Here is a 15298-nt window from a genome sequence, read left to right on the forward strand (position 1 = left end):
GACCATTAGATAGACCACCAGGAAATACACTTAATAAGGTACGCAGTAATATAATGGGCTGAAGGAAAATCTCCTTTCCAAGCTTTGATTAGAAGAACTCTGTTAATTAACAGGGAGTTAAAATTTAGCCCCAAAGTGCTGTAATATATCATTAGAATTAGAAAAAAGATCAATTTTACTAACATGGAAGTCCTTCAAGGTATTTCCTCTTCTTGGCAAATTCCTCTAACCTGCAGACAGTGTTGTTATGGGCTGGGAATATTGAAGGTGAATCATAGTCTTCTACTTGTTTCTGAGTTACTGTTTATTGTGTCCCAGACGTGAACTGAGAATGATATGTTTATTACCCATCTGACAGAGCCACAGTAGTTTTACTGAGATCTAAGAGTCCCTAAAAGGTCACAGCAACTATCTCATTTATGCCAATATCCACAATCCGTGTGTACAGAAAGCAAACTCTTACCTAGAATGCAGCCAGTGCTGTTGCAAGCCACTTTGATCCTTACCTATAAACCGTGCTTGCATAAGCCATTTAATTGAAGCAGCTCATTTTACGGGGGCCATTAAATCTTTTTCATATGCATTACATTATCTGGAGCAGGATTTAATGCTAGTTCTGCTCTTTATAAGGAGTTGGCTTGGCTGTGAAACAACATTGAAGACTGCAGAGGTTTTCCGGCCATGAGAGATTTTTTCGATAAACTTTTTCATTTTAAATCTTGCCAAACACTAGACTGACCATGGGGCTTATTTATTCGTTTGACCAGGACAGGGCAAACATTGTGTTGTCAGCTTTAGCTGGCTCCAAGCAGCGGCTGGCAGAAGGATTTTAACCCTGTAATATCTTATCAGAGATCCCTTGATACATTGTAAATTCCAGCCCTTTCATTTTACTCTTCAAGATTGCAATAAGTCAACACATTAGTAAGCAATTTGCTGACATTAAGATGGATTACTTGAAAAAAAATTACTCCTCCAAGTGCAAAAAGTCCACCTGAGTCCTTTTGTTGGAATTTTTTCTGTCTCTATATATACTTTGTTTTCTAGACATTTGTATTCAACTTGCACTACTTTAGCTAACTTCAGCATTGTGCATCTGTTAACACGTCTTTGTTGCTTTACTGGCTGGGTAGAGAATGAGAACCAGTTACAGATGATTAGCTCTTTGTTGCATTTTTGTGTATGTGATGCTTTTTAATGGAAATGATTTAAAAGTAGCCTTTCACCCACAGATCTTCTAAGCTGTGATGGCATACAGAGATGATGGTGTTGTGCATTTGGAATCGGGAGGGTCGCTTGCTTTCATGTTCAAGGATTTTCAATAACAAAATCACCTTTTATTATGTTGCTTAGTATCAAACTGCCTGGAGGTCATAACCCCACAAGGAGAGTAAAGTTGGCCACACACTGTAAGATTTCTCTCTTTCAGCCCCATTGGCCCTGCCAGTATGCCATTAAGAAGGACCCTTGACCTTATGTGGATGCAGTTGTCTCTCTGCAGAGGTCCAGCATGGCATTTGCTGAGTAAGGGCTCGTTCACACTTGACTGTTTTACCAACACTTGCCAAACGCCCCTATAGCATTTGGCAAGTGTTGGTCCAGCGGTTGCGGAGCGTTTTTTAACACTCAGCAAACGCTCTGCAGACACCGCATGCACGGTTTAGCGGCGGTTGCTAGGCATTTGCCGAGCGTTAAAAACGCCCCACAAATGCCTATAATGAAGTTTAAGTGGTGTTACCGCTTCGCAAACGCCCCGCAAACGCCAGCTGGGCGTTTGCAGAGCGGCACCATAGACTAGAATAGGAGGCTTCAACGCCTCCTGACTCGACCAGAGGCGTCCGTTTTGCTGCGACGCTAACGCTCCCGTTAGAAATATCTAATAAATAGTGCAGCGCTAAAAATACGAATACACATATAGACAGAACATGCAATAATGGTGATACCCCTACATGGGGTATATCTATGTCCACTCTCGGTGCTGTGAGTAATATTAGATAGTGAAGTCCCCACACTATATCAAACACATGAATGGCTCTTTGTGCATGTGCTCCACACTGATGGCAAACAAACGGGATGTCAATCCGCAGTGACAGGGGTGCCCCCTCACCTTCCTGCCCAGGCCCCTCAGGACCAATGAGCCAAAAGATGCCTTATTGTTCTTCCACAGACCGTCAGATCCTCCTCAGCAATGGTGGTGGCTCCCGTTAGAACAGCACCATGTGCTGCAATGTGCAGAATTGTCAAAGGCATTTGGGAAGCTGTAAAAATGCTTCCCAAACGCCTCTCTGCCGGCTGCACACAACGCTAGTGTGAACGTAGCCTTAGAGCTGGAATCAACAAAGCTTGTGCACTAACGTTAATTATCTGCCGACATAAATTTGCTGTTATGTTGCAGACATTTTGCGAGGGAGTTGTTTTTATAAAAAGTTGCTGGTTCTGCTCAGGTGAATGTAGAAAAAAGTAGAAGTGTACCATAGCCCTGTCCTCTGCATTTTGAATCTTTGTTAATAGCACTGAGCAATGATATAAGACATTAGGTCTAATTCACAAAGCATTAAAGCAGAGCTAAACTCACCTTGCCTTCAAAGGTCTGTGTCCCTCGCCGGAATGTTCTGCTGGGTGTCGGTCTTTGGCCATCTTTATTGGCCAGCTTGGGATGATGTCACTTCTGCACTTGCAAAGGAGTGCAATCATTGCAGCATGCAGGCGCTGTGCCAAAACGTACACTGAACTGCGTTTGTGCAGCCCAAAGACAAACTAATGAAGACTGCAAGCAGGCAGGTAGGTTTCTTTTATTGCTGAAGAGACTTTGCATATCTTTTCTGCAATAAAGAGCCTGCCTGCCTGCTCACAGATTTTAAAAGCGAGACTTTGGTTCTGTTTTAACACATGGATAAGGATTATTATTTTATCCATGTAGCTGCTATTTGAAATTTTCAAATATCATTTGACGGAAAAAAAACTGCCATGTATGCTTATCCAGGTGTTGTAGCTCTGTGAGTTTGAGCTAATATATGTTGATTTTGCATGGCTTTGCATGACATTTCCCAGGTTTTTTCATGGTGACAACAATGGACTATGACTGTCTAATATGTATTGAAATGGCCATTTGTTATCTCCACTGGAAGCCAGTGTGACAATGTAGGATCAGAATTAGGAAGCAGGGACAGAGCTGTGTCACCCTATAACAGCAGTGTACTGTATATAAAAAACAATTGCCTATTTTGTTATATATACAGGTGAAACTCGAAAAATTAGAATATCGTACAAAAGTTCATTTATTTCAGTAATGCAACTTAAAAGGTGAAACTAATATATGAGATAGACTCATTACATGCAAAGCAAGATAGTTCAAGCCATGATTTTTCATAATTGTGATGATTATGGCTTACCGCTCATGAAAACCCCAAATCCACAATCTCAGAAAATTAGAATGTTACATGCAATCAATAAAACAAGGATTGTACATAGAACAATATCGGACCTTTGCAAAGTATAAGCATGCATATGTACTCAGTACTTGGTTTGGGCCCCTTTTGCAGCAATTACTGCCTCAATGTGGGGTAGCATGGAAGCTATCAGCCTGTGGCACTGCTGAGGTGTTATGGAAGACCAGGATGCTTCAATAGCGGCCTTCAGCTCTTCTGCATTGTTCGGTCTCATGTCTCATCTTTCTCTTGGCAATGCCCCATAGATTCTCTATGGAGTTCAGGTCAGGCGAGTTTACTGGCCAATCAAGCACAATAATCCCACAGTCATTGAACCAGGTTTTGGTGCTCTTGCCAGTGTGGGCAGGTGCCAAGTCCTGCTGGAAAATGAAGTCAGCATCCCCATAAAGCTCGTCTGCGAAAGGAAACATGAAGTGCTCCAAAATCTCCTGGTAGACGGCTGCGTTGACCCTGGACTTGAAGCACAGTGGACCAACACCAGTAGATGACATGGCAAATCAACACAGACTGTGGAAACTTTACACTGGACTTCAAGCATCTTGCAGTGTGTGCCTCTCCATTCTTCCTCCATATTCTGGGTCCTTGGTTTCCAAATGAGATGCAAAAGTTGCTCTAATCAGAAAAGAGAACTTTGGACCACTGAGCAACAGACCAGGTCTGTTTTTCTTTAGCCCAGGTAAGACGCTTCTGACGTTGTTTGTTGTTCAGTAGCTGCTTGACAAGAGGAATACGACATTTGAAGCCCATGTCCAGAATCTGTCTGTGTGTGGTGGCTCTTGATGCACTGACTCCAGCCTCAGTCCACTCCTTGTGAAAGTCCCCAACACTTTTGAATGGCCTTTTCCTGACAATCCTCTCCAGGCTGTGGTCATCCCTGCTGCTTGTGCATCTTTTTCTTCCACCCTTTTCCCTTCCACATAACTTTCTATTAATGTGCTTTGATACAGCACTTTGGGAACATCCAACTTCTTTTGCAATTATCTTTTGAGGCTTTCCCTCCCTTATGGAGGGTGTCAGTGATGTTTTTTTTGCACAACTGTCAGGTCAGAAGTCTTTCCCATGATTGTGATTCCTACTGAACCAGACTGAGAGACCATTTAAAGGCTCAGGAACCCTTTGCAGGTGTTATGGCTTAATTAGCTGATTAGAGTGGGACACTTTGAGCCGAGAATATTGCACCTTTTCACAATATTCTAATTTTCTAATATTGTGGATTTGGGGTTTTTATGAGCTGTAAGCCATAATCATCACAATTATGACAAATCACAGCTTGAACTATCTTGCTTTGCATGTAATGAGTCTATCTCATATATTAGTTTCACCTTTTAAGTTGCATTACTGAAATAAATGAACTTCTGCATGATATTCTAATTTCTTGAGTTTCACCTGTATATTATATAGATCTCCTCCTTCCTGTCTACATGCATGCATTCCAGGGATGGTTGAATAATGTTTCCTAGGACAGGTTTTCTTGTAAATTAAACAGTGGACTGTCTTTGTAAAGTGTGGTGAAACGACCACTTGTAGTCTCTGTTGGAGGCCTATGTGACAAGGTAACTCTGCAATGTCAATATTCCCATTGCACATGTTGCTGGAGTAGGCTTCAAGATAGCAGATGCTGCAGCAACAACCAGCTGGAGACAGAAAACTTCACAAATCAATGAACAAATTTGCCAGCCCATCAGGGTTTGGTCTGTGATAGGGAGGTCGATGATGGAGGGTCTGTGATGGGGCAGTCTGTGATTGGTGGTCTGTGATGTAAAAGGGGAAGGATGTCATGTGAAGTGGGGTCTAGGAAGGATGTAAAGAGGGAGACTGTGAAGTGAAATGGGGGGGGGTCACTGATGTGAAGGGGAGACTGTGATGTATAGAGGGGACTGAGGACACTAATGTAAGGGCTTGTTCACACTTGTGCAGAGATCTATGTTTTTCTGCACTACAAAAACACAGGTCTCTGCAGGGGCAGTAGAAAAAAATTGTATTCTATGAGCCCCGTTCACACTGTGACAGTGCCCCTGGGTGCTAAGTAGTGCAGTACGAAATGCATACTGTGTGCATTTTTCTGCAATGAACAGGAGCTCACCTGAAGACTCCATGTACAGTCTGTTTGTATGCACCACAGCTGAGCTGCGGTGCATAAAAATGGATGCAATGTAATTTTTACATTTCAGTAGAGTTGAAAGAAAAAGTGTGCACCACCACACTTGTTCCTGGACCTCACACTAACAGGTGCCCACACAGTACAACCCTACATTTTACCATAAGGGTCAGGATGTTTGGACCTTGAAGGCAAGAGGGGGAGAGGACTGTGATATGTACGGGAGACTGTGATGTGAAGAATCTCAGTCATTGCACAATCATGAAACTTGGACCTCCGCTGGAAGAAAGTCTTACTGACCGAACCTCCAAGAATTTTAATTCAGTACCCCTGAGCTATATGCTCTATACTGTATATGTATATATGACAGGGCCTTCAGCTCAGCAGTCTTTGCAAACTGATGTACCCTATATTAAATTATTAATTTAAAAATGTTTTTTTTTTTTCAAGTTAAAAATGCATTACAATTTCAGAACATGCAGAAGTTTAAAAATCTAGCAAACGTGACTAAAAATAGAGATTTTTTTTTTAAAGGTAGAAATCTTAAAATGTAAATATTATTTCACGGCTGACATTCTACCTCTAATCCTATGGAACAAGGAGTCCTGTTGATCCCCCCATATATATTTATTGTGGTTAATCAGTGAAAAGACACACCTTAGCTAGCCATTCATCTGCATGACATACATGACCAGTACAGCTTTGCCTGTCTGTTTATCTTGAGCAACAAAAGAACTTTTAGCAAAGATAAATTAGAAACTAAATATAAAAGGCATATGTGACTTGTTAATTGGTTTACATTATGGCTTCAATTTATAAAAGCTGTCCAGATCTGTCTAGGTAGAGAATAGGCCCTTGCTTTCTTCACATGAACACAATACCGCTGCTATAGGTTGGTTGCAGGAATAAGAGGTGCAATCTTCTCCTAAGCAAACACAACTCTAAGTCCCAAGACTGTGCGCTGTGTCTAATGGAAATTCTCTATCAGTGCTATCTTGAAGTGACTTAAATTTTTTCTTTTGGTGTGTGTGTTACGTTTGAACTGGAATGACAGGTTAATTAATTTAGCATAATAGAAATGTTTTCTGCACGATGAAAAATGTATCCAAAAGCCACGTAAATGATTAATCAGCAGTCATCCAAGCTTAAAGGGGAACTGTAGTGTTTTTATTATTTTTTTTAGACCTACATATGAAGGAGATCTGCTTGTTTAAATTTTGTTTTTGTATTGTAATGTATTTTTTTTTCTGTTTGTAAGTATATATACTGTATATGAAAACTTTTGAGGGCACTTGAGCAATATACCTAGCTGTAGCACCAAATATATGTGGACAGACCTCCAAATTTTTTGAGTTCAGATGTTCCCAAAGAAAGGTACTTTAATGTTAAAGCATACACAGATATTTGGACAACTGTGCAAATCCTCTTTTCATGGCAACAGTTTGGGGAAGGCCCTTTTCTGTTCCAGCACGACTGTGCCCCTGTGCAGCAACATAGCTTGATGAGATGGGTTTGGAGGAACTCAAGTGGCCTGCAGAGCCCTGACCTTAACCCTACTGAACACCTTTGGATGATTTGGAACACATTGTGAGCCAGGTCTTCTCATCCAACACTACCAGACCATACAAACAGAGTGCATATGTAAGTTTTATGCAGACATGCTGCATAATATCGCACAGCTCTGGAACACAGAGAAACACTGCAGGTTTGATTTATTAAATTTGGTGAGTGTCAAATCTGGTGCAAATCTGAATAGAAACCAATCAGCGTCCATTTTTTTTTTTTTGTCAAAGCCTAATTGAACAAGCTGAAGTTAGAAGCTGATTGGCTACCATACACAGCTGCACCACATTTCACACTCTCTAGTTTTAGAAAATCAACCTGTGTTCTGGTCTAAACATGAAAAACAGCAAACTATTGTTTTCTGTGTGTCATTGCAGTTACCTGCGTTTATCCATGAAGAAAAATCTCAGGTAACTGCACATAGTGTGAATAGGCCCTAAGGGTTTTTGGTTCATAGTAAAGTGATGTCAATTTGTCACACAATATAGAGCTTTATCATATTTATACTGCAGTCTGGTGCATCTGGTGGAAGCCATCCTTAAAAATAAACTCCAGATATAAAGGACACAGATTAATGCATCTTTGTATTCATTTATACAATATATTTTATTAAATGCAGCTAGTGGATGTGCCTGAATCTAAATTGGTATCAGCTTCTTCCAATCCTCTGTATAGCAGAGCACAGAATGAGGGATTGTGGAGTAGAACTGGTAGTCAATCAGTTACACTGTACATACATTTGTAGACAAGGAACCTGATGATAGTAGAGAGCAAAAGGATGAGCTGATGAGAATTTTGCTGATCTTTCACTGTCCAGTCAGCAGGCTTGGAGTGGAGACACCACTATTTTTGTTAAGGTGCATGTATAGTCTATGCCCATCAAAAGCAACATATGTAGTGAATAGCAAGTCTTATTGCCAAAGCCTTTCTCTACAGAAATTTTATTTGAAGTAAAGTTAGTATAACAACATTCATAGTTATTACATAACTTCTTGCTTCAGAATGAATTGTTATGATTCTTTTAGACAACCTGAGATATCAGGTTGAAGCTAATGTGGGTATAATAATTGACAAACCATTTTATAAAAAAAAAGGTAACTTACCTCTGAACATGGTAACAACAGTTTTTTCACTGTTCTCCTCCCACTGCAAAATGGCTCTTACGTGGGATGGTCTATCTGCCCTCAGTGCTCAGAGAGACAAACTACGGGAAGTGACAAATGTGTGTGGAGGGTGTAACCGGTGGCTGGCCACCGACAGACATGAACATGAAGCTTGAATCAGGTACAATGTTTTCAGAAAGTAAGAATTTTACCTCTGCAGTATTCTATTGATTTATTAGATAAAATGACTTGTGTGGTAGATGAAGTAACTTAATGAATGCACTCTGGCTCCAGGTTCAGGCATGTATGTATCCAATGAACACATAGGATGCAAAAACTCAGAAGCTGGGGTGGTGTCCTATATATTGTGCCTATAGCAAAAAATATTGCCAATAAATTAAAGCAGCAATATTTTGTAATGTTTAAATATCTTTTACCTTTTTGTTACAGTTTACAGAAATATCTGACCGCTTGTTAGGATCCTGCAGCACAGACATTGATGTGCTGTTCAGCGAGATTGACCTGTCAGTTGCTGCAAGTCGTAGTGTCTTCTGTCAGTTAGAAGAAAACTTCAACAGAAGCATCAGTGATGCAGACTGGGAGAGGATACAAATACAGGTGAGCTGTAATCATCTGCTACTGTATCTGCAAGTTTTCCATAGAAATTCACTAATTCCATCATTAATGTTTCTATCTGTGTGCACCCATTTATGGTAGCTCAGAGGTTTTCAAATTATATATAATGTAAACATACTGACAGCCTCAGAGCTTTAGCTTAAATGTGTAGATGCAATTTTGGTTCATATGTTCCACAAATACTGAGCCTTAAAAGAAAGAGTTCCGCATAGCCCCTAAGGTAAACTCTAAAACAACAGGACTTTTACATTAACTCTTAGTTTGTCTCCTAACACACAAGTTATACCTGGAATTTGACATATTTGAATGAGTCTTAAGAGCGAAATGGCAGCTGCCATTGCTGAGCTTCTTGTGGACCAGTTGATGTAGGCTTTTCCCACATAAAGTCCTACAAAGCCTCCAGACCTCAGGACTTAAAATTCTAAGAAACAAAAAGTTTGTTTCCTAGTTGTACATTAGAAAACACAGGACAATATTCAGGAACATAGGGTTATGCTGCTACTTTTAGGATATTGGACACTGGTAAAAAAAAGCTATAGGGACATCCCAGTATAATCATTCCCACACTAGTTTTTCGCTAGTGTCCTAGTAGAGAGGGCATCTTCTTTCTGCTTCAAAAGAAGCCACCCACTTTTTTTTTATTAAGATATTTTTTTTCTTCTAGAAGTTTCTTCAGTTGCTGCAGAGTCTCTGGCACTCTGTTGTGAAATTTTTAAGATCAGCTAATTCTTGGCATATCCTTATGGCAGTACCTTCCATTAGCAAGATGTGTGGCCAGTCTGTAGTGTGTCTTTTAGCACTGGTCTCTCACCTAAGCACATGGTACAACATGATGAGGCAAATGCAGAGTGATTTACAGGCCCAGGACTGTTATCCACCCATCTGGTGGAGGCCTGTCCCTGAAGACCCTTTAGGTGGTATGTCTATGAGGAAGGCAAAAATCATGTGGGGGTATATGCCTTCTTCCCCACCTTTCTGCCTGGTGAATTTCTGCTGGACAAGATGTGCAGTAAGCCAGGGACTTGTGTCCTTATGGGCTAAAAGGTCTCTTTTTCAGTCCCCTAAGGGGTAAATGCGATTGTGCCAGCTGTGAAACATTGAGTTACACTCAGGCTGTGGGAGTTGAGGGCTGCAATCATCTTTTTAATTTTGTGCTGAGCCTGCATAATCTCCATTTAGATGAGCATACTGCCCATGTATGCGTCTTTCTCCAGTAGATGCAGCACCTGATTGTGTTCCTTCCCGTGGCTCCACACCACCATAGGGACATTTGCTCTCTGCTGCCTCATACAATGCTCACATTTGGCAGTTAACCCTTCCTGTTCCAGCAGACTGCTCAGTTAGTAACCCCCTAAAGGTTCTCAATACCTTTCTCTGGATGCAGAAATTCCAGATGGAATATGTCAGGTTTCTCACTGTCTCCCTTCATCCCAGGAATTTTGATTGCCTTGATAAACATCAAGGATGGTGATTTGCATGTCCCCATCTTCCCAGCACATCAAGATATTCTGCATTTTGCTAAGGGTGAACAACATTTCCAAATTATTGCCCTCCCTTTTTGTTCGTTCACTGTGTTTTGGATCTCCCTCAAGGTACTGGCCCTTGTACCAGCTCTGCTTTATTCTCAGGGCATCCCCATAGTAGGTTATCTTGACAATTTTCTTTTTTCAGGACAGTTGACAAATATTCTCTCAGCCAATGTCCACTGGAGAATCCAGACCCCGAGGATAGTCGAATTGATCCTAAACCTCTAGAAGTGGACACTGGATTGGTCTCAGCATTTAGAGTATCTACACCTGATCCTGGACAAGGCCCAGTGTTCTTCCCTAAGGAGAGCTTCTGGTTCTGTGTTCCCAGATTCAGATGCAGCAGTTAAACAGTCAGCCTACCACTCCACTCTGCAGACTGCAGTTACTCAACATTTTGGCAGTAGGACAAGAAGGTACAGTCTCTGGACCATGCTATTCACTTGAGCAGCCATATCAGCTTACCCTGACATGGAAGACGACAAGCTCAGTGCTGGAGTCAGGAAAATCTTACCTCCATCTGTTTTGGCAGGTCCTTACGACACTAGTCCTTGATACCCTCTCAGCATAGAGGAACTGGGCTCCAGAGGAAATACGTTTTTTGATCAGTGCTCTAGACCTCTCATCTGTAAGGCTGTCCAGCTGTCCGACTAGAGTTATTTGCACAATTCTACAACAGTGGCTTACCTGAACAATGAGGGAGGAACCAGAAGTCTCCCTTGCTTAAAAGGGTAGTGGATCGGATTCTGGCCTGAATGAAACTCAGTGCTCTGGCCCTGTCTGCCGTGCATATCCCAGGGGTGAAGAATTGGCAGGTGGACTTCCGCAGTCATCAAAGCCTGGATTTCTCTGCATGGACCTCCTGGCCTCCAGGTTCAACAACAAACTGGACAGGATTTTCTCCAGATCCTGGGATCCTCTAGTCTTCACAGTGGATGCTGTGATGAATCTGCAGGATCAGTTTCAATGGTTGTAAACCCAAAGCCCCATTCTTTTGCACAGTTTAGTAGATAATGTTGTTATAACCGAATTCACATTGTGTGTACCTCTCAAAATTCATCCGCATTTGGTTGTAACCCTCAAATCTGCCGATCTGTGGGCACCAAAGCATGGGGGGCGGAGACCTAATATCACACTAATCACAGAGTCTCTCTATGCATTCTCTGATTCCTCTCTCTCTGTACACTCCGCTGACTCTGTACCTAGATCTCCGGAGGGGAGGAGAGAAGAAAATGATAGTAAACTCAGCTCTGATCTCAGTCACAGCTGACAGCAAGGTACAGAGCAGCAGCAGACACCACCCCTTCATACAGGCTTGGGCATGTGTCTCATTACACAGGCTGTCAAAGAAGAAGGGGTGTGGCTCCACCATTTTTTATGGTGTCAGGTTTTTTTTAATCAGCCCTTGTGCCCTTATTCTGTATTTAATTTGTGTTCTGTTTGTATTTGATTTTCCACGTTTAGAACCACTTTCAGCCTGATCTACCTACGCCTTCCTTCCACTAAAACTCCTCTCTTTTCAGCTTCACAGGACTGAGGTGGATGATTTTCTGGTCATTTTCATAGCATTGAACTGGCCCAGGAGGATGTGGTACTCAGACCTCATCAGATTCTTTGGCAAACTCTCCATGGGCCTTCCCAAACTGCACAGATCTTCTGTTTCAAGGAATGGGTTGCTACCTTTTTTCTCGGATGCTGACCTTAATGGCCTGGTTGCTGTTATCCAGGTACTTATGGACAAGCACGTGTTGGGAGTCCATTATCCTTCTGTTTTTAAAGCTAAGATAATCATCTTAGAGGTCTCAATCTGGTTCTGCAGAAACCTCTCTTTCAGCCCATTAGGGATATTTCTCTGACCATCTTTACTTGTGAGGTTACCTTTCTTGTTGCCATCACTTCACCAAGACATGTCTTGGAGTTGGTGGCCTTAATCTGTAAAGAACCTTTTCTTGTGTTAGACAAACACAAGGCTTTTTTTAATGCCCAAGCCTTCCTTTCACCTTAACCAGGACATTGTTCTTCCATCTTCTGTCTTACTCTGAAACATCTTAAGGAGATCTTACTTCACAGTTCAGATGGAGTATTCACTGTTCAAGTCTACCTAATGTCAACAGCCCCCTTTTGACAATATGACTCTTGTGGATTTGACAACTTTTCTCAGTCTTAGGACTTCAAGGGCAAAGATCCTTGTTTCCCTGTGAATGCTCATTCAGACAGATAAGTTAGTGCTTTGTGGGTTTTTTTACATCAGGCTTCTGTTTCTTAGTTCTCCAAGGTGACTATGTTGAACCACCTCTATTACCTTGCTGTTTTTTTTGTTTTTTTTGCTGTGGGCCTGTTAACCTTGCTGTGTTGCCCAGCCCTCAGTCACATTGTTTTTGGCCATTCCTATGTTCCTGAATACTGTTCTGTTTCCTGTAATGTGTAATTAAGAAAATAGGATTTTTGTCTTACCTGTAAAATTCTTTTCTTAGAATGCATTACAGGACACAGCTTACTCCCCTCTGTTCTTCTGAACCACTCCAATTGCTTGCTACAAAACTGAAGGTAGCTGGGAGTGGGCAGGGTTATATTGGTCTGTTCTTACATCTTTGTCTTTGCTAATGTCAGATTTTCTAAAGGCAGCAGCCTAACCATATGTTCCTGAATACTGCCCTGTGACTTTACAGGTAAGACAAAATTCATGTTTTTTTCATACCAGACACAAACCCTGGAGTCCCTTACCATATGTGGGTTAGAATCCAAAATAACAAAAATAGTGTTGTACAATTTGTAGGTCAGAAATTCTGTCACTTCCCTGATAGTATGCTTGTCCCTGTGCAGTGACTAAGTAGTGAACTGGGATAACTGACTGTGGACCTTGCATCTTTAAAAAAAAAAAAAGGATCAGCAACTGCAGATAGCCAATATTTCTGTTCTAATAGGTCCTCTTTTGTAACCCAAGCAAATGTTACATATCTTCAGATGACCAGATATCTGTTTTTAAAGGGGTACATGAATGATGAAAAACACTCTGTGCTTTAGTTGATTACACTGTGTATACAGTATTACATGTTATAGATATGACAAAGTGACATTTTGTCCTGTAGGCTGTTCATCAGGAAATATCCGACTGTCCAATATGTATCACAGCATTGAATTACAATGAAGACCATAGAGGAATGTCCTCATCTCGACCCATTGTCCTTCTGTCCTGCTCACATGTTTTTCATCATGCTTGTCTTCAGGCCTTTGAGGACTTCTCAGCTGGAAAATGCCCCTTCTGTCCTTTGTGCCGATCTCCATACAAAAAGAAAATATTTTAATGTTAGGCTTTAATGGAAAATATTAGTGCTCCATATATACAGTCAGGTCCATAAATATTGGGACATAGACACAATTCTAACATTTTTGGCTCTATACACCACGACAATGGATATGAAATGAACAAGATGTGCTTTAACTGCAGACTGTCGGCTTTAATTTGAGGGTATTTACATCCAAATCAGGTGAACGGTGTAGGAATTACAACAGTTTGCATATGTGCCTCCCACTTGTTAAGGGACCAAAAGTAATGGGACAGAATAATAATCATAAATCAAACTTTCACTTTTTAATACTTGGTTGCAAATCCTTTGCAGTCAATTACAGCCTGAAGTCTGGAACGTATAGACATTACCAGACGCTGGGTTTCATCCCTGGTGATGCTTTGCCAGGCCTCTACTGCAACTGTTTTCGGCTCCTGCTTGTTCTTGGGGCATTTTCCCTTCAGTTTTGTCTTCAGCAAGTGAAATGCATGCTCAATCGGATTCAGGTCAGGTGATTGACTTGGCCATTGCAAAACATTCCACTTCTTTCCCTTAAAAAACTCTTTGGTTGCTTTTGCAGTATGCTTTGGGTCATTGTCCATCTGCACTGTGAAGCCGCGTCCAATGAGTTCTGAAGCATTTGGCTGAATATGAGCAGATAATATTGCCCGAAACACTTCAGAATTCATCCTGCTGCTTTTGTCAGCAGTCACATCATCAATAAATACAAAAGAAGCAGTTCCATTGGCAGCCATACATGCCTACGCCATGACACTACCACCGCCATGCTTCACTGATGAGGTGGTATGCTTAGGATCATGAGCAGTTCCTTTCCTTCTCCATACTCTTCTCTTCCCATCACTCTGGTACAAGTTGATCTTGGTCTCATCTGTCCATAGGATGATGTTCCAGAACTGTGAAGGCTTTTTTAGATGTCGTTTGGCAAACTCTAATCTGGCCTTCCTGTTTTTGAGGCTCAGCAATGGTTTACATCTTGTGGTGAACCCCCTGTATTCACTCTGGTGAAGTCTTCTCTTGATTGTTGACTTTGACACACATACACCTACCTCCTGGAGAGTGTTCTTGAACTGGCCAACTGTTGTGAAGGGTGTTTTCTTCACCAGGGAAAGAATTCTTCGGTCATCCACCACAGTTGTTTTCCGTGGTCTTCCGGGTCTTTTGGTGTTGCTGAGCTCACCGGTGTGTTCCTTCTTTTTGAGAATGTTCCAAACAGTTGTTTTGGCCACGCCTAATGTTTTTGCTATCTCTCTGATGGGTTTGTTTTGTTTTTTCAGCCTAATGATGGCTTGCTTCACTGATAGTGACAGCTCTTTGGATCTCATCTTGAGAGTTGACAGCAACAGATTCCAAATGCAAAAAGCACACTTGAAATGAACTCTGGACCTTTTATCTGCTCATTGTAATTGGTATAATGAGAGAATAACACACACCTGGCCATAGAACAGCTGAGAAGCCAATTGTCCCATTACTTTTGGTCCCTTAACAAGTGGGAGGCACATATGCAAACTGTTGTAATTCCTACACCGTTCACCTGATTTGGCTGTACATACCCTCAAATTAAAGCTGACAGTCTGCAGTTAAAGCACATCTTGTTCATTTCATTTCAAATCCATTG

General features: G+C 41.5%; 1 protein-coding gene across 1 annotated transcript in view; it reads left to right on the plus strand.

Moving 5' to 3' along the window:
• Window positions 1-13752, plus strand: part of RNF32 (ring finger protein 32) — a 33686-nt gene extending 19934 nt beyond the window's left edge. Inside the window, exons 7-8 of the mRNA XM_089652597.1 lie at window positions 8664-8831; window positions 13465-13752. Coding sequence (XP_089508723.1) covers window positions 8664-8831; window positions 13465-13680 — 384 coding nt within the window. The 3' untranslated portion in view covers window positions 13681-13752. The remainder of the gene's footprint in view (window positions 1-8663; window positions 8832-13464) is intronic.
• The last annotated feature ends 1546 nt before the right edge of the window (window positions 13753-15298 follow it).

The sequence above is a fragment of the Staurois parvus genome, unplaced genomic scaffold (genome assembly GCF_062004578.1).
Source record: "Staurois parvus isolate SC_StPar_1 unplaced genomic scaffold, SC_StPar_1.0 ptg000005l, whole genome shotgun sequence".
In the NCBI taxonomy this organism is placed as follows: Eukaryota; Metazoa; Chordata; class Amphibia; order Anura; family Ranidae; genus Staurois; species Staurois parvus.